Source organism: Arvicola amphibius, chromosome 11 (assembly GCF_903992535.2).
Source record: "Arvicola amphibius chromosome 11, mArvAmp1.2, whole genome shotgun sequence".
Classification (NCBI taxonomy): domain Eukaryota; kingdom Metazoa; phylum Chordata; class Mammalia; order Rodentia; family Cricetidae; genus Arvicola; species Arvicola amphibius.
This window is the reverse complement of record NC_052057.2, coordinates 46,369,393-46,395,294: the sequence shown is the minus strand read 5'-3', so window position 1 is coordinate 46,395,294 and position 25,902 is coordinate 46,369,393. Positions and strand designations below refer to the sequence as shown.

Sequence of the window (25,902 nt, the reverse complement as noted above, 5' to 3'; positions counted from 1 at the left end):
TGGATTTGCTCAAATAGCAGAGAAACTGTAAAGAATGAAGTTAGTTTTGGTTATATGCTCTTTTATGCCATAGTCTTTCCATATTTTTTTCATTCCTATTACATGCCTAATCAATTGACCATTACTAATTAGACACACTCTTTGGGACTCAGCTCTTGTCATAATGGCTGAAACCTTTGGACCACTGGACAGTTAAACTTGCCATGCACTTGTGAGGCCTAAGAGGGTGCTTTCCTGATCTAGCGAGAGTCCCCTCGGGGTTTTCCATAACCTCCCTTTCCTGCCATTTCTGTGCTAGGTAAAACTTTGCCAGTATTTCTGGAAGATTCATATGTGTTTGAATCCTCTGGTTTGGGTGGATCCATGTCATGTCTTACAAGATTCCCTGTTTGAGCAGTTGCTTCTGACCATAAACTTCACTTTGAGAAGCAATCTCCGGTTAAGAAACTCCCTACTCAAAGAGATAAAGATTTTCCAAAAATCGCATATCTGGGCATGGGAAAGCCCCATTTGAACACCAACCTTGCTCTCCAGGGATCTGTCTGAGCAGTAAGAGCAGTCAAGGCCATCAATGGGATATACTTTAATATAAAATTGACTTTAAGAGAATAAAATGGGAGAAACTTCATCATGAAATATAGCTATTACATTTTTATCATCTTTTCAATATATTTCTGGATCAATAGGATAATATATTTGCTTTTTAATATTTTGTTAAAATATAGCTATTATATTTTATTGTGTTTTCTATGTATTTCTGGAGCAGTATAGTAAGATGTTTGTTTTTCAATATTTTGTTAAAATATGTATTGCTTCATTAAATAAAGAAACATGGTCCATGTTAGTCCTAGGAGGGTGGGAACTACTTGAATGACAGATGTGGCCCTGTTTAGCTGTTATCAAACCAACACAAACTGGAGGCACTTAGAATCTGAGAGACCCTCGGCCAAGGAACTGCTTCTGTGATCTATCAGACTGGCCTACAGCCAAGTCTGTGGGGCATATTCTTCGTTGATGATGGATGTAGGTGTGCCCAGTCCTCTGTGGGTGGCTGATCCCTGGACCAGTAATCGTGGTTGAATAAGAAACCAGACTGAGCAAGCCATGGGAGCAAGCCAGTAAGCAGTACCTTTCCATGGCCTCTGCTTCAGCTCCAACTTCTAGGTTTGGGACTCAAGTTCCTTCCTTGGCTTCTTGTCATGATGGAGTGATGGAGGAGTGTGAATCGAACAAACCTTTTCTTCCCCAGGCTGCTTTTGGTCATGGTGTTTATCTTAGCAATGGAAAGCAAACGAAGACAGATGGGATCAATCTGGATAAGAGGGGGAAAAACAAGAATAAAAATAATTCACAAAATTGGCAGGACATCGCTGCCGAGGTTATGGCTGATCGTGGAGGAGAGATATGCTGTGGATTTCAACACGGGACTGAGGTTGGAGATGGAGAAGCTGAGAGGAGAAACTGAGGGGTCTAGAGGATCTGTGGTAGCACACTGCAAGGGTGCAGGAAATGAACACAGTGTTCTGTAATCCAACAGAGACCTTTTGCTCATGACGTGCCCCTGACATTGCCATATGATGCTCTGGCCTGGGTGTGGACCACGGGATTGTTCAGAGCCCAACTTAAAGTCTCTGTGCTTATAGCAGTAAAACATATCTTTCTTTCTAAAAATTTCCAGGCTAAGAAAAGGCTGTTTTCCACAGGCCAGTAAGAAACATTTTTGAAGGAAGCCTTGTTCCTTTGGTAGCCCTTTGCCAGGGGAAAGTGGCATGAATGGAGCCTGGTTTTTTCTTTGTGCGAATAAGCAGCCTTCCAGTCGGGTTGCCACGGTGGTGGGGAGACTATGCTTAGCTGCTAGGCTACCTTGACAGTGACTTAAAAAGCATGTTTGGAGTGCAAATGCCTTCCAATGGGCAGTCAGAAGGCTTGTAGTTCTCCTGTTTATAGTTGGGTACAGAGACTACAAGTCCCAAGTGCTATGCTTTAGGCCCTGTAGGATGTGGTCAGCCATGTAAAGCAGGTACCATCTTTTGAGTTTTAATGACATTTTTAGTAAGAATGAGCCACCAGAATTTGTGTGTTAGCCACCTTGGTAAGGGTTTTCCAAGCCCATCTTCACATGTATAGGCTGAAGACAGTAGAAATAGGAATAGGAATAGGGTTTTTCTTTCTCTTCCTTCCTTCTTTTTCTTAGCAATGTTTCTCATAGGATTGATGCAGAGGTATAATAACAACATTTATGAAGTGCCGTGTATAATTTCTAGGGCATACAGATGTTTAATGAATAAGTCCTTTGTCTCAAATCCTGGTTTGTTAATCAGAAAGCACTATATGGTGTAATTACTACTTTTACAGCTTTTAGATAGTTCTGTCCGTGAGATTGACCCAACTTTTGTTAAGGTAGCAAGTAATCTTAGTGATTTCTTTTTCCAAGTGAAGTTTAGTTTTGACCATGTCACATAGGCCGAGTGTGGGTCAGCAGAGTTCAGTCCCAAGGACAGGCACAGGTGACTGAGGGAAGCTTCACACACACACACACACACACACACACAAACACACACACATCACAATGCGCGCCCACAGTCATCACAATAGCTCTACTTGGCAATCAGGCCTTCCAAGGGGCGCATCACCACCTGACACAGTTCACGGGCAGAGTAAGTCATGTGTCCATATCCAGCTTCAGGAAACATTGCAAGGGCTTGAGAGATGCCTAATGCACCTACTGCTCTTGCAAAGAGCCAGAGCTCAGTCCTCAGGACCCATCTCTGGTGGCTTACCTATAGCTGCCTGAAACTTTAGCTCCAGAGGACCTGATGCCTCTGGCCTCTGAGGTCACCTTAACTCATGTGCCCAGACCTCCACACATGTACAAACATATACATAATTTAAAACTAAAACATTCTTTAAAACACCAGGAAAAATGCCATTTTCCAATACAGAGAAAAAGGAGATATGACATATTTGAAGAGTAATGACCACCAAGTCTACTAAAAGGTATGTAAGAAGAGTGTAAATAAGCAGAGCTCACTGCATCTAAGTAAATGTAAAATCTGAGGAATAGACTTGAGAGCAGAACAATTAGAATCTGTCTGCAGCAGATAGAAATCCAGAGCCTTAGTGGTTTAGGAAGCTATTTTATCTCTCTCTTAAAATGAAGTTCAGACACTGGCAGAATGGTGATGGCACGGAGGCTCCATGGTCACCCGAGACTTAAGATCATCTTACTGTTCTGTTTTAACAGTCTAGCATATGATCATCATTATTTTTTTCCTTTTTAAATTGATCTTATTGAGCTATACATTTTTCTCTGCTCCCCTTCCTTCCTTTTCCCTCCCCTTTAACCCTCTCCAATGGTCCCAATTTATTCAGAAGATCTTGTCTTTTTCTACTTCCCATGTAGATTAGATCCATGTATGTCTCTCTTAGAGTCCTCATTGTTGTCTAGGTTCTCTGGGATTATGAATTGTAGGCTGGTTTTCTTTGCTTTATGTCTAACTTGTGAGTACATATGATATTTGTCTTTCTGGGTCTGGGTTACCTTACTCAATGTGATGTTCTCTACATCCATTCATTTACCGGCAAATTTCAAGATGTCATTAATTTCTGCTCTGTAGTACTCCATTGTGTAAATGTACCACATTTTTCTTATCCATTCTTCGGTCTAGGGGCATTTAACTTGTTTCCAGGTTCTGGCTATGACAAACAATGCTGCTATGAACATAGCTGAGTGCCTGTCCTTATGGTACGATTGAGCATCCTTCAGATGTACACCCAAAAGTGGTATTGCTGGGTCTTGAGGAAGGTTGTTTCCCAATTTTCTGAGAAATCGCCACACTGACATCCAAAGGGGTTGTATCAGCTTGCATTCCCACCAGCAATGCAGAAGTGTTCCCTTTCCCCACAACCTCTCCAGCATAAGTTGTCATCAGTGTTTTTGATCTTGGCCATTCTTACAGATGTAAGATGGAATCTCAGAGTTGTCTTGATTTGCATTTCTCTAATGGCTATGGATGTTGAGCATTTCTTTAAGTGTCTTTCAGCCATTTTAGGTTCCTCTGTTGAGAGTTCTCTGTTTATGTATGTACTTCATTTTTCTTATTGGATTATTTGTTCTTTTGATAACCAATTTCTTGAGTTCTTTGTATGTTTTGGAGATCAGCCCTCTGTCCAATGTGAGTTTGGTGAAGTTCTTTTCCCAATCTCTTGTTGACCATGACAAAGAACATGCCTAAATATGATAAAAGCAATATACAGCAAGCCAAAAGCCAACATTAAACTAAATGGAGAGAAACTCAAAGCAATCCCACTGAAATCAAGGACAAGACAAGGTTGCCCACTCTCTCCATATCTATTCAATATAATTCTTGAGGTCCTAGCTAGAGCAATAAGACAACAAAAGGAAATAAAGGGGATACAAATTGAAAAAGAAGTGAAACTCTCACTTTGACACCAAGCAAAAAATATAAAATAGAATAAAGAATGCCCATTTAACAAATAGTGCTGGCATAACTGTATATCAACACCTAGAAGAATAAAAATAGATTCATGTTTATCACCATGCATGGAACTCAAGTCCAAATGGATCAAAGACCTCAAAATAAAGCCAGCCACACTGAACCTCATAGAAAAGAAAGTGGGAAGTACACTTGAACACACTGGCACAGGAGATCACTTCCTAAATATAACCCCAGTAGAACAGACACTGAAACAATTAATAAATGGGACCTCTTGAAACTGAAAAACTTGTGTAAAGCAAAGGACACAGTCTTCATTCTTAATTTACCTCAGGATGAGAAATGGCTATAGGGTTCCAGGTAAAAATCTGGAAAGAGGAAGCTGGGGAGGGGTAGAGGAAGCAAAAAAGAAAATCCTTTCTCCAGTTGGTTCACTGTCCTCTGAGCAGTCCTTTAGAAAGCCTGACAATAACTCTGCTGACCAGCCTGTGGGGTTAATATAACAGGATCTAGAATCACTTGGCATGCTCTATCTCTAGCTTGTGTTAACTGAGGTAAAATGAACCACCCTCAGTGTGGGTACCACCAGGTTTTGGGCTTGTGCTTGGAGTGAGCCCCAGGGATTGGCCGTCCACATCTCCTCAGATAGGGACTAAAGGACTTGCTGCCATCATCACCTGTTTCTTTCTTTCTTTGTTTCTTTGTTTGTTTGTTTGTAATTCGGCTCTGAATTCAAATACTTGTGTTTGTACAGTAAACATTTTATTGTCTGAACAATATTTCCTGTTCCAATCTTACCTGACAGTGGAAATCTAATATTTATAGAAATTTATCACAACCCAAGGAAATTCAGCTATAGCTTTTGATTTGTCTAAATTTGTGTCTAGGTGCTCATTAGGTAGTAAAAAGCTTCCTATTCCATTATCTGTCTTGTAAGATCAACAAACCACCAAACTCCACAAACACACACACACACACACACACACACACACACACACACACACACACACACCCATGCTGCCTTAGCCACAGGCACAAAAGCTTTGGGTCAGGGGATCGTATACAAATGAGGCCCTATAATCAGCCAACAGTCTGTCTGAGTTGATAACCAGCCATCTGTACCATTAATGGTGACATCAAGTGATGGACTAGGATTGGCTTGTATCTTCGTATGCCAGATGACAGATCTGTTGACACATTCTCAGCTGTTCCTACATGGCTCTGGGCCATCCCAATCCTCCCATGATGTGAGAAAATCAGAGGAGACCCAAGCAATCAGTTTTGCTTTCTTGAGCACCCCTGAGAGAAGGTCCGAATCACTGACTTTATCACTGTGTCCAGTCTCCCCATCTTGGACCCTTATCTGTGGGTCCCTTCTGCTGTCAGCAGGGGTCAAGGTTAAAAGGCTGTCAAGGGTGGCTTATGTACTTACTGGATGTCTTTTCCATCATCTCCTACCAGTCACTAGCTGTGTGGTGACTTAGGATGTGGGAAGAGCTGCTGAAAGTACTTTCAAGCAAACATTCATATAATTGGTTTGCTATAAGCAGGTGGTAAATGAGTAGCTTTTGGGGAATGGTCCAGCTAAGGCTCTCCTTTCCAAAGTAGAGCCTTGGATGCCTTCCTAATCTTTCTTAGTTAATTATTTAGGCAATCAGTCCCTGTCTTCACGTCCATCTGCTGCAGCTGCTATCTTCTTCCCTCATCTAAGCAGCTCAGCAAAGGCAGAGTGCCAGAGGCTTTGTGAGGCTCGTTCCCATCATTTGGACCTTGTGCTGCTGGAAATACAGGAAAGTTGCCCTGTCCTGACAGGTCCAGAGGAATCCGATGTTTGCATATCTCTGTCAACCCTGTGATGTATTTTCCCGCAAAGTTGTATCATAGCATCTCTGAAGAAGCCTGCCCATGTGGGAGACTGACCTGGGGCCTCTGTGTGCAAGTCAGTCTTCCCAGCCACTTGGGTTGTGACCTGCAGTGGGCTCCAAAACAGTTGACGACACCTATTCTTGTCCAAAATTTGTGAAACACTCATGAGTTTTTTCTTGCCCTGCTTTCTAGAATCAGCCCATTGTTTTCCAACTCTGAATGTATCGGAAAAAACCTCTGCATTCAAATCTTGAGTGGGCTCATACCTCATATTCCATGTACCAGTGTGTGGATATGGCGGGGTGCTTCAGTGTGTGGATACGGCAGGGGGCACTTCAGTGTGTACATATGGCGGGGGGCACTTCAGTGTGTGGATACGGCAGGGGACACTTCTGTGTGTACATATGGCGGGGGTTGGAGATGGCTAAAGTGTGTGGATATGGCAGAGGGAACTTCAGGTAAAGGAGTATGAGAAGACCAGCCAGTGAGTCTCGACAGCAGCCAAAGGCTCAAAATAACCAGGCCCATGCTGAAGAGATGCCTCAGTGGGGAAGGGCACTTGCTGCTCTTGCAGAGGACATCAGATGGCTCAGCCACCCTTAACTCCAGTTCCAGGGACCCTGTCATTCTTCTTTAGCCTCCATGAGCCCCTGCGCGCATCTGGTGCACATACATACATACAGTCTGGCACACACATGTAAAAATAAGATAATAAATAGTATTTAAAAATAAAATGAAACAACTGCACATCAAAACCTAAAGAAATATTCAAACATGAGTTAAAAATCTTTCTTTGGTTGTTTTCCTCTTAGTTTTGTGTTCTTAGCTGTATATGCCTATTTCCTAATGGAGAAAAGTGAATGAAATCAGCTTATATAGAATTTTGTTTCCATCACTATGGAGATCATATGGAACTAAACTAAATGGTGGATATGACTATATAAGGTCTGTGAATAGAGAAAAAATACATTTTGAAAATAATGATTAATCCCCTATGTTGAGGTTTCTGTATGGCCCACCAAATGGGTTATCACAGTGATATAAATTAATCATATGTCATAAATAAATTAAATACATAAATTGGCTTATTTTCAAACCAAGCGTCTAGAGTTTACAACTGCCCACTGTGCCCCTCAGCACCCTCGGGGCCTTCCCTTTCAGGCCCCCTGTTCGGATGGGACAAAGTGAGACCTTTAGTCTACCAAAGGCCTTCACTGGACAGAAGAAAAAAAGCAGACAACCAAATTCTTGAGGTTATGACTCAATTCCAGCCATCAACACCTTGGAAAAGCCACTCCAACTCTCTTGGTAGAAAACCTGCTTTTCTGAGTGTCCGTGAGTCCTCGCAGAGGGCTCCAGTGCTCCTCTGCAAAATGACTAGCGAGGTCTTCCTGAGCTGTGTTAGAAGCTGCTGTCCGTGGCACAGATGAGATCTGGGGCTCTCCTTCCCCTAGCTGTCACTGACCGTCTATTATACATGATCTAGATACCAAGAACTCTGAATGGAATGGAATGAATGAAAGCTACGCAACTTTGGATCAAGAAGTTTTAGCATACATTTTTGGGAACTTAAAATATGTCAGATATTACTGTAATGCCTTCTCTTATGGATACTATTACCGCTGAGGCAATGGAGGCACAGAGAGATCAAACAGCATGATCAAAGCTCCCTTAGCCCCTAGGCAGTAAAGCTGAGGTCGGGATCAGGCTTTTCAGCTGAAGAGTCCACAGTCTTAACTACTAAACACCGCTGCTTCTCATACCAACTGAGTGGCTAATTCAAAGTAATTAGTATTCATCTCATAGAATGGCCAAGTGTGTGTGGGTGTGTGACTGCTGCAGAGAGAAATCTGGGTTGCTTGGCTCCTCCCTCCAGAGCTCCTGTCACTAAGGGGAGGCAGGGATAGAACTGCCATGGAAAAATCAACTTTGTGTGTCCCAGCCACTGGGCAGATTTGAACGGTTTGGCTTGAGGTCACCGCCCCTGCTCTGACTGAGAAACTACAAGGTCCTTGCCATCCTCATTGCCCCACATTAATTTTGTCAGGGACCATTTGTAAAGAAGTGTATAATCGTTTAAATATTAGATTCAAAATATTTAGATTTAAATGTTAGATCCAGCACTGACCAATGCTGTTACTGGCTTGGGGCAACTTTTAATATTCCTAGCACCAAGACCGGCCTACTCTTGTTTATTAAGCATGGCCATGCATTGTGTTAAATGCTTCATACATGTCATTTTCTGTGCTCAGCACAGTACTCCAGGGGAAACATTTTTAACATTACCTTTTTTTTTAAAGATAAGTTTTCTCTGTAGCTTTGGAGCCTGTCTTGAAACTAGCTCTTGTATACCAGTCTGGCCTCAAACTCACAGAGATCTGCCTGCCTCTGCTTCCTGAGTGCTGGGATTAAAGACATGTGTCACCACTGCCTGGCTCCCTTACTGTTTTTTTTTTAACCCTTACTTCATACTCCTGACCGCTATTTCTATGACTTACTTTAACCATGGACAAATTATTTTATTCCCTAGTTTTATTATCTAAAATCTGGGGCTTATAAGACTTTTTCTCATATTATTATTGAGTGGAAATGAAGACATGACTGCATGGTTGAAGGGAAGGTTTTGATTGTCGATATGAGGGAGAGTTCAGCCACAGGCATCTGAAAGAGTCCAGATTGAACATAGCTAGCAGAATAGACCAGGTCATGAGAGGAGAGAGAGGTGAGAGCAATTGAGTAAGAGAAGAGAGAGGGAGCCGAGGAGCAAGAAAGAGAGAAGAGCCAAGAGAGCACCTGACACAGATGTCTGAGTTATAAAGAAACCAGAAGCTGGGGGAAGGGAAGGGAATGAAGCCCAGCCTCTTGGCTGGAGAGGTTTAGGGCAGGGAGCTGTGTGGGAAGTGTGGGGAGGACATGCAGCCACTGAGTGAGATTTGTCCATGTTTCATGTGGGACCAGACAGTCCAGCTTTTTGTTGGTGATGAAGAACGAAGTAATCTCTTCTGTAACTACTTGCTGCTGAATCTGGACTGTTGTTGTTGCTGCTGCTGTTGTTGCTGTCGTTGTTGTTGCTGCTATTGTTGGAGTAGCAGGAAAGCTGGGATGTCAGTTAAGGCTGGGAAGGGAGAGAGGTATGTGTGAGACATGCATTTTGCTCACTGCCCAGATTCTGTGGACTGCCTGGGTCTAGCCTCCTTGGAGCAGTCTGGGATGGTTGGAAATTCTGTCAGAAGCATCTAGGCTGGTGTGTTTGGACCAGCTTGCATCCTGCAGTTGATTGGAAGCCTGCTGGGACAGATACACCATAGGGACTGGAGACAAAGTTAACGAGTCTGGGGGAAAATTTTTATCCTGGGGGTACCTTTGAAACTTCCATACGCAATGTCCTGGTAGCTGGGGGAGGGGGAGCCTACCCCCAAGGGTACGCAGTAGTGGGAAAGCTTAGGCTGTTGATTGACAGGAGTATTTAACTGGAGTCCATTTTACCTGTGATAGATGAATCCAAATATTACAACTAACTCCTTGAAGCCTATAAGAACTTTTCTAAGTTTACGAAATGAGATGAAAGTTTTAGATATATTAGCATTAGCAGTGCTGGTATCCTGTGCTTAAGTCAACATTGTAGAAAATGCAGTAGACTCAAGCCTTTGAGTCCCAGCAAAATCTTGAGGACCCCCAAAACGACTCTGGGTTAGAATCATGAACACCCTTTACAGAGGGCTGGCTCTCGATTGGACAGGGATGCTTACAATACAGGAGGCAGCACTGTTCAGTCTGTACCTATAGGACAGCCTTGGACAGAAATTCTTATGGTACAGCGAGCAGCACTGTTCAGTCTGTACCTATAGGACAGCCTTGGACAGAGATGCTTACGGCACAGCGAGCAGCACCGTTCAGTCTGTACCCATAGGACAGCCAAATGAGATGTGAACTGTGGACCTATGACGGTGGTAATAGCACTGCATCACCAGGGCTGGATTAGCACTTACGACGGTTCCCTTGAGAAAATGTGTGCAAAACACTCAGCCCGTTGCCTGTCCTCACAACAGCATTGATGTCTGCTATAACTTAAAACACAGCCCCAAATCTGAGAGCTCTTGATCTGAGGAGCCAGGTCTGAAGCCCAATTGGAAGGCCTGCCTCTGTGAGTCCACCTCCAGCTATAGAATTGTGGGCGAACAGTGGCAGGAGCTTAGAGAACTCTTCCGTTGCCGGCTCCTGATCATTTGAGAATGGAACTTCGCCCACCACAACCCAACCAGGAGATAAGGGCTCTAGGCTCTGCCCTCAGATCTAACAGACTGGACAGCAGGTCCTGGAAGCTTGGCAGTTATGTTTCAGGCTGATCTGACTGGGCATTCAGTGTTGGTAAAAGAGGACCTCAGTCTGGGACCGGTGGAGACCTGGAATTGCCTTAACTCAAGGCTTCCCAGAAGACTTTGTCTAACATGAGGCTCTGGTGTGTTCACATTCAGGAAACAGCCTCGCAGAGAAGGAAGCCTGGCTAGTATTGCCCATCTTAAAGATGGTGAATCCAGAGTGTGAGAAGCTGAACAACTTTAGCAGGACATAGATCCAGATTTGAATACTGTTTTGGACCAATGATGTGAAATATCTACATAGTTTAATTTATCTCCTAGAGAGATGCTCAAATAAGATGAAGCAAGTGTATTGTTTTCATACACACACATACACATACACTCACACACTCTCACACACACAAGTCACACACTCACACACATACTCACACACACTCTTACACACAAGTCACACACAGTCACACACACATACACTCATATACCCTCTCACACACACTCACACACACACACACACAAAACAAACAAACAAAAAAAAACAGGGCTCAAGCTCAGGGACTTTTGCATGCCAGGCAAGGTCTTCCAATGAGCTGTATCTCCAATCCCTTATTTTATACATTATTCTCCTTGGATTTTTCCCCTTCCAGTGTGGCTTGGGCCAGCATGAAATGAAGAGTGGTTTCTGGTCTTCATTCTGGCTGTTCTGGATGGGGTGGGTCTTGGCCCATTTCCTCGGTGCCACTGTCGCCATATTCACTGGCAGATTGCAGCACTTCACTGGTAGCTTTTCCTCAATCTGCTGGAACAACTTGGACAAGGGGCTTCTGTTTAGAATAAGCGTAACCCAGCAGGTGGCTGTGGATGGTGCCTGTGGATATCAGAGGTTAAGTAAGCTCTATTGTGTAAGGCATGATCTTTGACGCCTCTGTCACCCCACTCCCTTAAATTAGAAAGGGACAGGAAGTAAGAACTTGCTTGGGAAAGACCTGGCCTCCCTGTGAGGGCAGCAGGGACTAGAATCTAAGGATGCAGAGTCAGCAGGGACACTTCCGCACTTGGTACTTGCTTTGGAAGGATGGTGTGGAAAAAGCCCGCAGGCTCCAGATAAATGTGGACTCTCCCCTGTTCCTGTTTGCTTCATTCTGTCTTGCTTTTGTAAGCATATGCTTGTCAGTTAGGGCTGAAACCCAACAAAACAGCTGCTAAGTATGGCTCTATGGGAAATAACATTTTGGTCTTTTTCAGGCCAGTAAGTTTAGAGTAAGCACAGTTGTCTGGCAGATGTCAGTGGGCAATCCGGGGGTAGAGGAGTTCTAGAAGCTGTATCAACCATCCGAGTTCTTCTGGGGTCTGTTTATCCTGCCAAAGGACTAGGACTCCAAGTAAGAGATTCTGCTTGAGAGTCTTATGCTGTGCCTACAAGTGAAGGGGCCTTCAACCTCTTGATATCACTTTGTGGTCTACAAGTGTCCTGGGACATGTTTGTAGGCACTCAGGGATTCACATGGCCCACAAACCACAGGTTGGACATCCTGAAGGACTTGGGCCCTTGCTCATGAACCCTGCTGTTCCTTCATCTTCTTTCTCAAAACCTGGGATGATGAAGAAAAGGATCGATAGCATTATTAGCCTTACAGAGGAAGCAGTATCCTCAATAGAGACCCAAGAGTACCTGTTCCAATCCTTGACATGTGACTTGTATTCCAATAAATCTAGCATCATTTGGGGGGCTTGGAAGAAGGACATTCTAACCCCGAGACTAGGAATATTAATTCCTGGATCTTAAATCTCATCAGCCAGCTGCAGAACCAGGCCCTGGATATCAATGCTGCCATTTAGGCATTTAGTCATCAATTGATAGAGGAGCGAATTCATCCCAGTGAGCGCCCAGGAAGCCTTAGAGTCTTTTCAATCACCTCACATTTACAAGGCGTTCGTTTGTCCATAAATATCTAACCCTGTTTGCTAAGCCTGAGGTGATACTGCTGATTTACTGATTGAAAAGCAATAGCTTTTCTTTGCCTGGCTTTTCTAATGTTACGTGATTTTAAAGCTAGAAATCTATAAAAGACTGGCTGGATTTTCCTGTGGCATATTCCTTGTTTATTAACTGAGTTCATTTGGAAATATACAAAAGGGAAGGAATGGAAGATGATGGATGATTATTGAAGTGTGATTATATATCAGATCCCAGGCTGGACTAGAAACTTTCTCAATCCTCCCAGCTACCCTGGAGGTAGGAAATTAAGTTCTCATTTTAGATTGAAGAGACCAAGGTACAGAGCAGCTCTGAATCTTGTCAAAGCCAGAAAGATAGTAGGTATTGAATTAGGGGCTGAGAATTCTGATTTGGGACTGTGCCTCAGTTTCCTCACCCGAAGACCATTAAAGGTAGCATTAGCAATAGCAGTTCATGCCTGGCGGTGGAGGCATGTGAAATAAAGCTAGTGTCAAGAGACTGCCAGCTCAGGGCTCACCTTCACTATAGATCAAGGGCAAGCCTGGACCTTAGACTCAAAAAGTAGGGCCTGGGGCTGAAGCTCAGTTGGTGGAGTGCTTGCTTGCATGTGCAAAACTCTGGGTTCCACTGCCTTGGCCCATTTAATAGGCCAGCCCTTAGGTAGGTGGAGTAGACAGAACAGGAAGAAGGAAGTGAGGTAGATGGCTCAGACAGTCGCCATGCCTCTCCTCTCCGAGATGGACACAGGTTAAGATCTCTCCTGGTAAGCGACCACCTCGTGGTACTACACGGATTACTAAATATGGGTTAATTAGCCAATAAGAGGCTGAAACTAATGGGGCAGGTGGTGTTTAAAAGAATACAAAAAAACCCCTCTGGGTTCCATCTCTACCTCTTTGCAAACAGGGAATGGCAGAAGATATCTGTAATGGAAGGTGAAGTCAGGAGGATCAGAATTTCAAGGCCACCTTTGGATACATACTATTTTTTGATGTTCGCCTCAAATATATGAGACCAAAGCCTCAAAACAAGCAAGACAGCATCCAAATAAAAGTGAAAACAAAGACTGAAGTTATAACCCAGTGATCGAGCATTTGCTTAACTCACACATGTGGCCCTAGATTCAACTCCCAGTGCCGCAAAACAAAATCAAAAAGCACCACCCACTTGACAGAATTGTGATAATTAAATTCGCCATTTATAGAAGATGCTGAGAATAGGCCCCTGCACATAAGTGGTCGTGAAACGTTGGCTATTACTTCAATTTCTTATTATAACAACTAATCAAATTGTCTTTATCAGCATTTGCTGGAAAGTAACATTTTCTTCCAGGAAACAAGCTGCCTTGTGATATGCAGTTACATTTTATTATGAAATAATGTAAACTACTCTAACTTGGAATTAAATCCTCTTCTGTGCTTCCAAGTAAAGGTTAAGATCTGAATAAAGGCATATGTAGGCAACAGGGATTCCCAGGTCTGTAAATGTCAGTGATTTGCTCTTTTCTCCGCAGAGTGCAGAACCTTCTTCTGCACTGCCCATACTGGCTTTGAGACAGCTAAGCAAACATGAGAAGGAGAATTAAGCCAGCTCTGTCTCTGTGCAAGTTTGTCTCTGTAACATGATTATTAGGGACAGCATTTCCTCCTTGTCGCCTTGCACACAGCCACGTCCTGACAGCCTGTGACACCAGTGGGCTTCATGGATATCTTCAGAGCCGGGAATGCTATAGGGACTTCCGTGTGTGGCAGCTTTACGTGTTGGTGAATGGTGCAGCGTGGCTGGGAGGTGATGGCAACAGGGACTGGAGCAGCTTGTTGAGATGGAGAACAAATGGTACGGTGTCTAGGTCTTTGGCTCTACATTCTGATTCTTTTAACTCTTTTATTTTATTTTTTTTCTCCAACTTCTTTTACGCAAGTGGTGGCTAATTGTGTAATTGTGAGCTATCAAGGCTGGATTTCTCTTTCTTTACTTTTTTTTTAAAGTTGAGATTTCAAGCCCATGGAGAGCTCCTTTCCCAACGTGCTGCAGAAACATCACTGAACAAACAAACTTCTGGGAAGCACAGCTTAGAAACAAGCAGCAGCTGCTACCATTTATCCCCCCTTCTTCATTTCTTTCTAATGGTGGTGTAATAAAACCTGCTCTTCCAAGTGGCTTAGGATTTTAGAAAACTAAACATTTCTCCGTGGGCTCCCAGGGGGCCTTGACAGTGTCTTATTATGGCTCAGTGCTGCTGTCTCCTAAATGTTTCCCCCCTCTTGGTCTGTTCTTCTGTGGACTAAGTGGGCTTCACTAGAATTTCTGGCGCCTTCTGTTATTTGCTTGTTTCCTTTTTGGGTTCTGTAAGAGTAGTTAATACTCCAGCTTTTCTCAGTGACCGAAAGTTTCCTGTTTCTGATGTTGTTGGATATGTATGTGGAGTACATATGTATGTTTGTATGTGTGTGGGCACATGCACGAATATGCATATGTATGGAAGCCAGAGGTTGACAATGAATATCTTACTCATTACTCTTGTTAAAATTCCTTCCCTGGTGCCTATGTAAAGCAAGGTCTACCCCTCCTCCCAAGATCCCAAAGATGAAGCAAGGCCTGATTCTCTGCAAAGGTTACTTGGAAACCAATGGATTACTGTGATTCGTTATGGAGCCAACGGGGGTGGGGGTTAACTGCAGGGGTGTGGTCACTCCTCTGCACACAGGCTGCACCTGGAAAGCCTTACCCACCAGGGTGCTGGCTTTCCTGCCAGTCTCTATATACTCTAGCTCCTCCCCCAGGCCATGTGCAACCTGGCAGGGGGTATGGAGCAAGGATTTCAGCCTAGAATCCTGTGCCCTAATCTGAATATTTATTTGGGAGGGAGAATTGAAAATCTATTTGGGATTATCCTGTAACATGAGGGCTAGCTTGTTGGGGTTTCTGTCCTGCCCTGTTCCCCACAGCCGGCAAGTCCCAAAGAAAATCACACAGAGATCTCCATAAGTTATAAAACTGATTGGCCCATTAGCTCAGGCTACTTATTAGCTCTTATCACTTATATTAACCCATTATTCTTATCTATGTTAGCCATGTGGCTCAGTACCTTTCTCAGCTGGCAGGTTACATCTTGCTTCTCGATGGTCTGGGCAGGAGTGGGAGGAATGGGCTTCCTCCTTTCCAGCATTCTCTGGTTCTCATTGCCCCACCTCTACTTCCTGTCTGGTTGACCCGCCTATTCTTCCTGCCTGGCCAATCAGTGTTTATTTAAAACATGATTGACAGAATACAGACAATTCTCCCGCACCATTATCCTTTGCAGTGGGCACAATTTAACTCCTCAGCATGGCCATTGCTTGGCTCATAGGGCTGTCACTCCTGACACTTGTCACCTTATGTCTCTCACTTGACCCCAGAGCTCACCAATTCAACAGTGTAGCTAGCTTGCGAGCTTCCTCTGTGGGTTTCTCATCTCTGCCTCCCTGGTGTTAGGCTTACAGGTTTGCCACTACACGAGCCTGGTATTTTTCATGGATGCAGGAGATCCCACCTGCTCCTTGCACCTGCACGGCCAGCCCTTTACCTGCTGAGCCAGCTCCCTAGCTTTCTAGGTGGAGTCTTTGAAAGATCCTTAAGCATTGGCTTGAGGGGAGAGGTCTAGATTCGTGTAGACGAGTTTTCAAAAAGGCTAACTTATCTGCCACCTTCCTTGGGAATATCGGAGTGGCGGTTCTGAGGCAACCCTTTCCACTTCAGTAATGCTGTGGTTTTGCACACAGGATAAAAGTGGTTACTTGGGCTAGGGATGTGGTCCAGTTCACAAAATACTTTGCCCAGAAGAAACTGGCTATCTCTGGTGCCTATTAGCATACTAAAGCACACGCTGGCCTCAGGGGTTTCTGAGTGTCACAACTGCCCATGGATCTCCTCAGCTCTTCTCACCCCGCCCCTGCCCTGAACTGCTTTCTCTAGTTTATGGGCCTCCCTTTGCCCAGCTTCTCATTCCTATAGAATCCTGCCATGTTGGCCATGCACCCTCTTAGTTTTGTCTTCCTCTCTTAATGCTTCCTCTCTTGCCCTCCGCCATGACCAAGTTTACTCTGCTGGCCATGTTTAGTCTACTACTTTCTCTTGCTGCTCTGGACTCTCAGATGCCTCTGACTGTTCTCTCCCTCAGGTCTACGATAAAACCTTCCCTGCAGCTACACCTTGGAGTGGTCATTCCTCACTTTCTTCACCTTCCTAGTACAACCTAGCACCTGTGATCCCCCTCCACTTGGAGGGTCAGGGTTAAAGGTCACCCTTTACACAGGGTTACATAGTGAATTAGAGGCCAGCCTTGGCTATCCAACCTTGTCAAAACCCAAAAGTGATTACTATTAGGTATTAATAGTCAGCTTTTCATGGGGTCATGGCAGGATAAAAGCTGTGTTTGGCTGGCTCAGACACTAGCCTGTGCCTCCAGGCCCTCCTGGGGTCACACAGTGCTCAAGTTACAGCTTCATTTGGTCCCTATGTCTGATGCTAACAGGTCGGTCCCCTCCATTCTGCCATAGCATGCATCAGGTGCTTGCTCTTCTGTGCGTTTACTAGAGGTAGGCTCTGCTCTCAGGTTTTGTTTTTAACCTCTTTCTCTCTCTCTCTCTCTCTCTCTCTCTCTCTCTCTCTCTCTCTCTCTCTCTCTCTCTCCACACACACACACACACACACACACACACATTAGTTAAGTCACTAACACTTAAAAATTAGATCACACCTTAAGGAAAATGTCTGGGTTTTCTTGAGAAATCATTAGAGCTGGCAGGTCTGTGCTCTTATGCTGACAGGGCAGTAATTAGTTGCGCTAAATATCTCCTGTCCCTGTCCTTGCCCTGCCTAACACTTTATTTTTTTAGCGTGTATGTGTGTGTGATTATGTGTGTGTGCATGTGTGTGCATACGTGTGCATGTGCGTGTGAATGCATGCGTGTGCGTGTGTGTGTGTGTGTGTGTGTGTGTGTACATGTGCGTGTGTGTGTGTTCAGAGGACAACCTGCTGGAGCTTGACTCTTTTCTTCCACCAAGTGGTTCCTGAGATTCCTCCTGTCCTCAGGCTTGCTGGCCTTTATCTCCTGAGCCAATTTTTTGTCTCAGTTTGTTTCTTTAAAGAAACAATTTCTTATCAGTTAGGAATCTTAGGGGTAAAAGCTACCTTCTAGCTCAGACTTGAATTTTATGGACTTTTGTGGACTTTATGGATTCATTTTCCTCTCCACTTCTTGGGATTGTGGCTTAGCAATAGTAGCAGTGACTCCCAGACATTCATGGAGCCCCATGGCACTTAGTTGGCTTTGAGGGGAGGGTTGGTAGAAACCCGTTTGCTGCCCTAAACTTCCATAATCCTTCTCTTAGGTTGAATTCCAAATCCCGCATTTACCCTGTGAGTACTGCAAACACATACTGTACAAGGGCAGCATTGCAGATATGAGAGGGAAAAGCATTCAGGGAGGTGGCTTTCTAGATTTCCGTTTCTTTCTTCGGGACTGTTGAATTCCGTAAAGAAGACTGTCTCATGCTTCGGGAACATGTATCAGGTTGCTGTGATAAACACCATGACCACAGGTAAAGTGGGGAGAAAGGGTTTACTTGGCTTCTATGTCCTGATCACTGTCAGGGCAGGAACTCAAGCGAGCACAGAGACATGGGGGGGGGGGCAAGAGCAGTGACAATGGAAGAAGCTGCTTAGTGGCTTACTCTCCGGGACTCACCATCCCGCTGTTTCTCCACCCCAGAACCACCAGGCCAATGATGGCATTACGCTTGGGTGGGCCCTCCTACATCAATCATGAGTCGATAAGATCGTGCACAAACTTGCCTGTAGGCCAGTTTGATGGGGGTCATTCTCTCAATTGAGGTTTCTTCTTCCTAGATCACTCTTGCTCATGTTGTTAAAAACAAACAAACAAACAAACAAACAAACAAACTAGCCAGCATATCTTGTTTTCTTCCTGCTATCCACTCTAGTGAACAGCTCAGGCATTTCAGTAGAAATAGTCCAAAAACTGCTCAAGGTGACCTGTACCTTTCATAGTTTCTCAGTGTTGCTGCAAGGGCACCTTGATTCCATACCGAGAACATTGCTGATTCTTTTTTGTTGTTTGAATGTGGGGATACACACATGTGGATATAGGTGTGGTGTGCATGGATATGTGTGCACATATGGAGGCCAGAGGTCGATGTCAACTATCCCCTCAGGCACTCTCCACTTTATATGACAGGGTTTTCTTTCTCTCACTGAACCTGGAAAGCAATTACTTACTATACTGGCCAGGCAACAAGTCCCAGGAACCCTCCTGTCTCCAGCTCTTAGTGCTGGGATATTAGATATGTTCTGCCATGCCCAGCTTTTTAAAGTGGACCCTGTGAATGGAACTCAGGTCCTTTTGCATGAATGGTGTAGCCAGTCTTTCTCCGTTCCACCAGCCAGCTTCCAAATAATCACACAGAGACTTACTATTAATTATGAAGACTTGGCAGATAGCTCAGGCTTATTTCTAACTGGCTCTTTATTATATTAACTACTATTTATCTACATGCTGCCCGGATGCTCACTTACCTCACCTATGCTCTGTCCATCCTGCTTTCCCACTTCCTGCGGGTCTCCTCGTGTCTTCCCCATCCTCTTCCCAGCATCCTCTGTGCCTGGAAATTCTGCCTAGCTATTGGCCATTCAGCTTTTATTAAACCAACCAGAGTGGCACATTTTCCCTTTGTACAAAAGGATTATTCCACAACAGCAGGGCAAAGACTCTGTGAAGTCACTTCCCCAGCCACTCCTTTTATTTGGATGGAAAGCAATTTCCTTTTCTCTGATTTAAATTCATCATAAAAGTGTGACATAAAAACAAAGTGAACTGGCTAATTTCATAGCTGTGGTCTAATTAAACGTTTTTTAAAAAATTCATACTATTCAGTAGGTGCATCTAAAAACTGTCCTCCCCTCAAATTCAAGTGATTTAATTGCTTATTTTGAGTATTTGCTTTTGATAATGACAGGGTCTTGGATGGCGTTTTAAACTTTGATTGTTGGTTTTTCTTCAGGACCCTGCAGGAATCTTTGAGTTGGTGGAACTGGTCGGAAATGGAACGTACGGTCAAGTTTATAAGGTAAGAACGTTAAGCTTGGCCATGGCTTGTGTGTGTCGCTGGTTCTTGAGTGCCAAATAGCAGAGCCGTCCATAGTTCTCCCTAAATGCCTCATCACAATAGACATCAAGCAACATCAGACATCAGTGAGTTCACTCTCCATCCTTTCGGATGTAGCTGTGGTTGAACTGCCTGCACAAGCATAAGTGGGGTGGGGTAGGGGTGGGCTCAAGGCTTGAGTGTTCTCCTGCAGTGTACACCACAGTGTTTGTAATTGGAAGCAAGCCTCGGATGTTGATTATCTGGGGCTCATGAAGTGGTGAGATTCCTTCACTTTCAGCATCGCCAAGCTGCTTTCCAAAGGAGCAGAGGACAACATTCCCTTTTAAAACTCAAGCTGTTAGGCTTCCCCAGCCACAGACGTGAATTTGTTACTTGCTCAGGGCACAGGTCAAATGAGCTCTTCACAGGGTTAGGAGAAAGCATGCTCGACAGCAAGCGGAGGCCCAGGACCATGATGAACCCACAAGTTAGGGAGCAGTGAAATAGCTAGTTTGAATTGGGATTGGACTTCCTGCTCTTTTATTAATTTTATCACAAATTCATCTAAAATGTGTAAAAGGCATTTTTCTCCTAATAAATTATCTATTTTTTTTAAAAAAGTTATAGGCTGATTCCTTTTTTGATGATTGAAAAGAAGCCTAGATAAATTGTTTTGGAAATAGAGTTTGGGAACGTTTGGTAAATGGTCTGTTAAAAGTCCTTCAAAAACAAACCTGTCCTCTGGAGCATTTCCAGGGAGCGGCCATTATTATTTCTACTGGGTGGTGGTCTGGGGTGGAATTTCATGTACAAATTATCTCTCATTGTCCTGCTTTAAAAAATTCCTTCTTTGCCCTAAGCCTCTTTCAATGACCCAAGGTGTTGTAGAAGTTATACAGGCTGTAGTATTCTCAGTGCTGCAGCGTTGGTGAAGTTATCCAGGCTGTGATATGCTCAGTGCTGCAGCATTCTTAAAGTTATCCAGGCTGTGATATTCTCAGTCCTGCGGCGTTGGTGAAGTTATACAGGCTATGATATTCTCAGTCCTGTAGGATGTCAAAAGTGCAGCAGCTATGCTTAAGGGATCGTGAGAATCTAGTTTTCAAAGCACGGCTGTGAGTGGCTACGCACGGATGCTTTTATTGACCAGGAAGCCCTTTTTTGGTTCCTAGGGTGAGAGACAATCCTCCCTTGTGAGAAACAACCCTTTCCTACAGTATTAAGCCTTTCCAAGAAGACAACAGAGCCTCGATGAGCTGTTGACTTGATGTTGATCCTGCCTGACACAGAAAGAGATGGCTCTCAGAAAGTGCTTTTTAAATACTTGCAATGAAGATAATTAGGTTGGATGATTGTGTTATTGCAGCTTGAGAAATTGGATTGAACCCATGATGTAACGTGGCTAATGAAGTAAACTCTATTCTAGACAGAAAATGACTGCTGATTTCTTGTCTATGTGGTGGAGCAATAGTCGTGTGCTGTTCATTTCAGGATGGCATTGGGGGACGCTTCCCACTATAGAGTAGATTTTAGGACACACTTAGAAGCTTCATCTACTAATCCAGCAGGTAGAACTGTGCAACCCTGCAAGAGGATAGAACAAATGTATGCAGTACTGTCATCCTGACAGGGTCCAGGGTTGCCTACAAGGTAAAGTTCTGGGCATGTCTGTAAGGGAGCTACAGGATTTGGTAAGCTGAGGTTGGAAGCCGACCCTAAATTTGGTAGCGCTGACCTATTTGTTGGGGTTCCAGACCGAATTAAAAGGAGCACCAGCATCCATCTCTCCTTCTGACTGGGGTGCAGTCTGAGCAGCAGCCTCACATTCCTGTGGTGCTCCTTCTCTGCCCGGTGCGCTGTAGTAGCCAAGCCGTGAGCCAAAAGAAATCCTTCCTTCCTTTAGCTGCTTTCCCCCACGTATTGTATCACAATAGTAATAAAATGATGAATGCAGCTTTCAATTAGAAACGAAGCCTTTTGGGAAATCCAGATTGCTCAAATTTCATGGCACTGCATGAGAAACAAGAACCTAAGTCCGATTAAGAACTCAGCAAGTGTTCAAGAGCCTCACACCTTTCTAAGAGTGGGCCTCCCCAGCAGGTAGGTAGTTGACACTGTTATCCTAAAGGTTCCGTTTTCATTAGAAGGGGAGATTGCAGTCAGGTCACGGTGAGGACAGGTGACCTGGAGACAGGAGATAGGGTCTCTTTCTCAGTAGCAGTTACTGTTTTGTGGCTGTCACAGGTTTTCTCACTTGAGTCCAGTGAGAATGTAGCTTCAGAACTGTGTGGAGTTGAGCTTCCTTGCCTATGGAATCATAACTTCCTGCTTAATCCTGGGTTTGTTTTCTAGGCCACTGGGTTAGGCTGGGTGGTGTTCCTCATGGCCAGAGATGGTCCTCTTTCCACGGGACCAATGTGGTCCTGATGCTGCCTAGCTGTTACAGTATCAAAGCACAGCAGCAGCATCTGAATTTGAAGGATGAGAATCTTAAGCTGATTTAATTGGGAATGGCTTTTCCCACCCAGATTTTATAATTTTTGCGGAATAGGCACATTGATAACATACTGTAGGCATGCACAGAAATTCTGCAGCCTTGGGACGGAATTTATTTCCACAAATTTTATTGTATGACAAATGTTTTCTTTACATTAAATATTAAACCTATTAATTGCTGTAATTTAATTATGCAATTTTGCCTGTTGGTGATACTGAGCTTCACTAAGTAGTGTATAATTTTATGAGTAATTGAATAACCTTTATTCTATGGAATATTTATCATAGGATGCTTTAATAAGCTCTCGTATGAGAGTCACAGCCCAATTTTGCTTTCAAGTAGCTTCTAAGAAACATATATCATATGACAAATAAAAACTACATACAGTCTTTAAAAGTTTTTTAAGAGTTGCACCTGCATCAGAGACAGATACTTCTAGCTTACAAATAGAAATACTTATACACAAGCCATTAAATAATGTGTAACTTTCCAAAGCTCCCTTCAGCCTCCCTCCCAAGTCTAGCTTATGGCTACATGTTGTTGGAAGAATTATCTTTAACACTAATCAAGTGGTAATTTGATTTAGTTTTATTTTTAATTTTATTTACTAGATGGCATAGGTGAATAATTTGAAAAATGCTTTTTACTTTTTCTTTTTTTCCTTCTTTTTTTTTATGAGATAAGATTTCTTTGTATAGACCTGGCTGTCCTGGCACTCACTCTGTAGGCCAGGATGCCTCAAATGCAAAGATTTACCTGCCTCTGTCCCCGCAATGCCAAGATTAGAGGTGCCCACCACCATGCCTGGCTCATTAGGAATTTTTAAAGAGAACAGTATCTCCCTGTGTCCATAGCCTCCCATATAAAACAAACCAAAGGAGAATGGAGAGATTGCTCAGTGGTTAAGAGTACTGACTCTTAACCTCTTTCAGAGGACACAGATTTGATTCTCAACATCTGCATGGTAGCCCAGAACTATCTGTAACTCCAACTTTGGGGTTTCCATGCCCTCTTCTGGCCTCCCGGGGCACCAGGCATACACATGATGCACAACCATATATGTAAAACACACACACATAAAATAATAATAAAAATTAAAATAGCTAAAGGGGAGTATAGTGGGTGATAAAAAAGAATATGCTTAAAGTACATTATATACTTGCATGAAAATGTATAAAACTCTGTATGACAAAATAAAGCATCTAAGCAAATAATAAAAAATCAGAGGTGTGGATAGTAGGTCATCTTGATGTATTATGTGGCACTGGGGGCCAGGAATATACCACTCTGCACGTTGTCAAAGTCCGTGAATAAAGTGTGGATCCTTAAAGTTAATAAAAACTGAGTTATGTTTGATAAATGAAAGGCAAACGGAACAAATAACATTCAGCATTCCAAAGCAACACAGAAAATAAACAACCCTAAAAGCAATCAGCACAGTCACAAGCCATTTGCTAAAGGTTATGGCATTCCCTGCCCCTATTGGGAGTCCAGTGGCCTCTGGCTACACTTTGGTGAAAAAGAATGCACTAGACACTTTTTTCTTGGCCTTGTGAAAGAGCATGAGCAGAAGCAGCTTTGAGAAGAAAGAGTTGATTCTGGATTGTTCTTCGTCGCAGCAGGGATGAATGGGACCGGGATGCATAGAGAGAAAAAGCAAGAAGAGGGGCCAGACTCACAATCCTCAAAGCCCATGCCAGTCTTCAGACAAGGCTCCATCTTCTAAAGTCTCCATAGCTGGCCAAACACCAGCTACTGGTATACAAGTGTATGAGTCTGTGGAGGACACCACAATATAGAGAGATTATTTTAATAACTCAAAATAATTAAGTAACACTTATTAGAAAAATTAACCTCATGTTTAAGATGAACATTGGTCTACCCTATTTCTTAATTTCCATCTTGAGGTGTAGACTGTTCCTGCAGAGTTGGAGGAGACACATTGTGCTCCAGGGTGACAAACTCAAATGGGAATATATGGGTTCTTCAATATGTCTTACATGTCTCATTTCAGTCCTCTTTGAGGATGTGAAGCACAAACATGCTGGCTTTAGTGCTTGGGTACTTTGCCATCGTACCGATGATTGTCAACTTGACAGAACTATGATTTGCCTAGGAGAAGGGCCTGTGGGCTTGTCTGTCAGGAGATTGTCTTGATTTTGTTGAGGTGAAAAGAAGCAAACACCACAGGTGGCTCCACCCCCTGGCTGGCATCCTGGGCAGTAGAGAGAAACTCTCCAGTGTTGCTTCCTGATAGTGCATACATGTGACCATGTGACCAGCTCCTCGGGTGGCTTGATTTTCTCACCATGATGGGCTCGACCTTGAGCTGTTAGCCGGAACAAACCCTTTCTCCCTTGTTGGTTTAGTTGGCACAGGAGAGGACGGAGAAGCTAAAACAGAAAGGCACTGCTGGCGTGTGTTTTCAAAGGGTTGTAAGGATCCTCATGGGTCATTCACAACCGGTCCTCCACTAGAGGGCTGTACTCTGGTCACCTGGTTGCCTGGGTCTCATTCCGTTCCATTCAGCTCATTTTCTGCTACTATGGCTGATGTGTGTCATCTTATTGAAGTTCTCCCTTCCTGGGATGTTTTCTCTCTCAACTGCATTTCATATCCTTACAGCTATTTACAATTTAAAATGAAATCTTTTTTTCATAAGAATGCCCATCCTTCAGAGACCCAAAGTCCCTCTTTCCTTGCTCTAAACGTCCATCACTTTCCCTTCCTCCAGGCACCATAGTCTCAGTGGCTCAGTTAATCCACGTAGACCAAAGCTCTTCATTTTCTTACCTTCTGTTCTTCAATTACTTTTCAACTTTTATGCGAATGAGTGTTTTTCCCTGCACTTATACATGTGTACCATGTGTGTACTTGGTGTCCACAGAGGCCAGAAGGGGGCATCAGATCCCATGGTACTAGAACTAAAAATGATTATTCCACACGATACAGGTGGTTGGAACTGAACCCAGGTCCTCTGTAAGAGCAGCAAATGTTCTTGACCACTGATCCATCTCTATATTACATATTAATATAGTAATATTAAATTACTATATGCATGCCAGTGATTTTACATTTCCTAAGCCTTTGGCATGTATTATTGAATTTTTATCATAGTTTCTCAGGACCCCTTTCTTACCCCGGGGCTGGCCTTTGGAGTTGTGGTGCTCTCTGCTTCGAACTCTGCTGTTTCTTATCTCATAGTCCCTCCTTCCCAGGCCACCACTCAGATGATCCTGCCCGAGAGAGCACTTACCAACATCCTCCATCCTCTGCTTCGCTCGGCTGTAGATTTTCTCAGCTGCAACAATTTTCTGTATCAACTTACTGGCTACTCTCTCAGTTGTGTTCTAGTTTTGCTTACATGCACGCTGAACCATTCAAATACATAAGGAAGGAAAACAAGCCATGAGACTTTCAGTCATCACAGCCCCCCTGCCTAACGCACCGTGGATCGTGGTGGATGTGAGGCTCACCTGAGCTCCATTATCCCTAGATAATTCTCTTTAGAAACCTTTCAATTTTCAACATTTTTCAAAAAATGAGTGTCTGTATATTTGCAAGGAAGTAATAAACCAAATGTTGTATTGTAGTGTATGATCATGAGCTTTATGTTAGATGGTCCGTTTGTGTAGTAGAAATTTACAGAATGGGCTT

General features: G+C 43.7%; 1 protein-coding gene across 3 annotated transcripts in view; it reads left to right on the top strand.

Moving 5' to 3' along the window:
• Tnik (TRAF2 and NCK interacting kinase) overlaps positions 1 to 25,902 on the top strand; it is a 400,877-nt gene that overhangs the window by 72,744 nt on the left and 302,231 nt on the right. For all 3 annotated transcript variants that reach the window (XM_038348394.1, XM_038348395.1, XM_038348393.1), the window contains exon 2: positions 19,662 to 19,727. In XM_038348394.1, the coding sequence (XP_038204322.1) occupies positions 19,662 to 19,727 (66 nt within the window). The remainder of the gene's footprint in view (positions 1 to 19,661; positions 19,728 to 25,902) is intronic.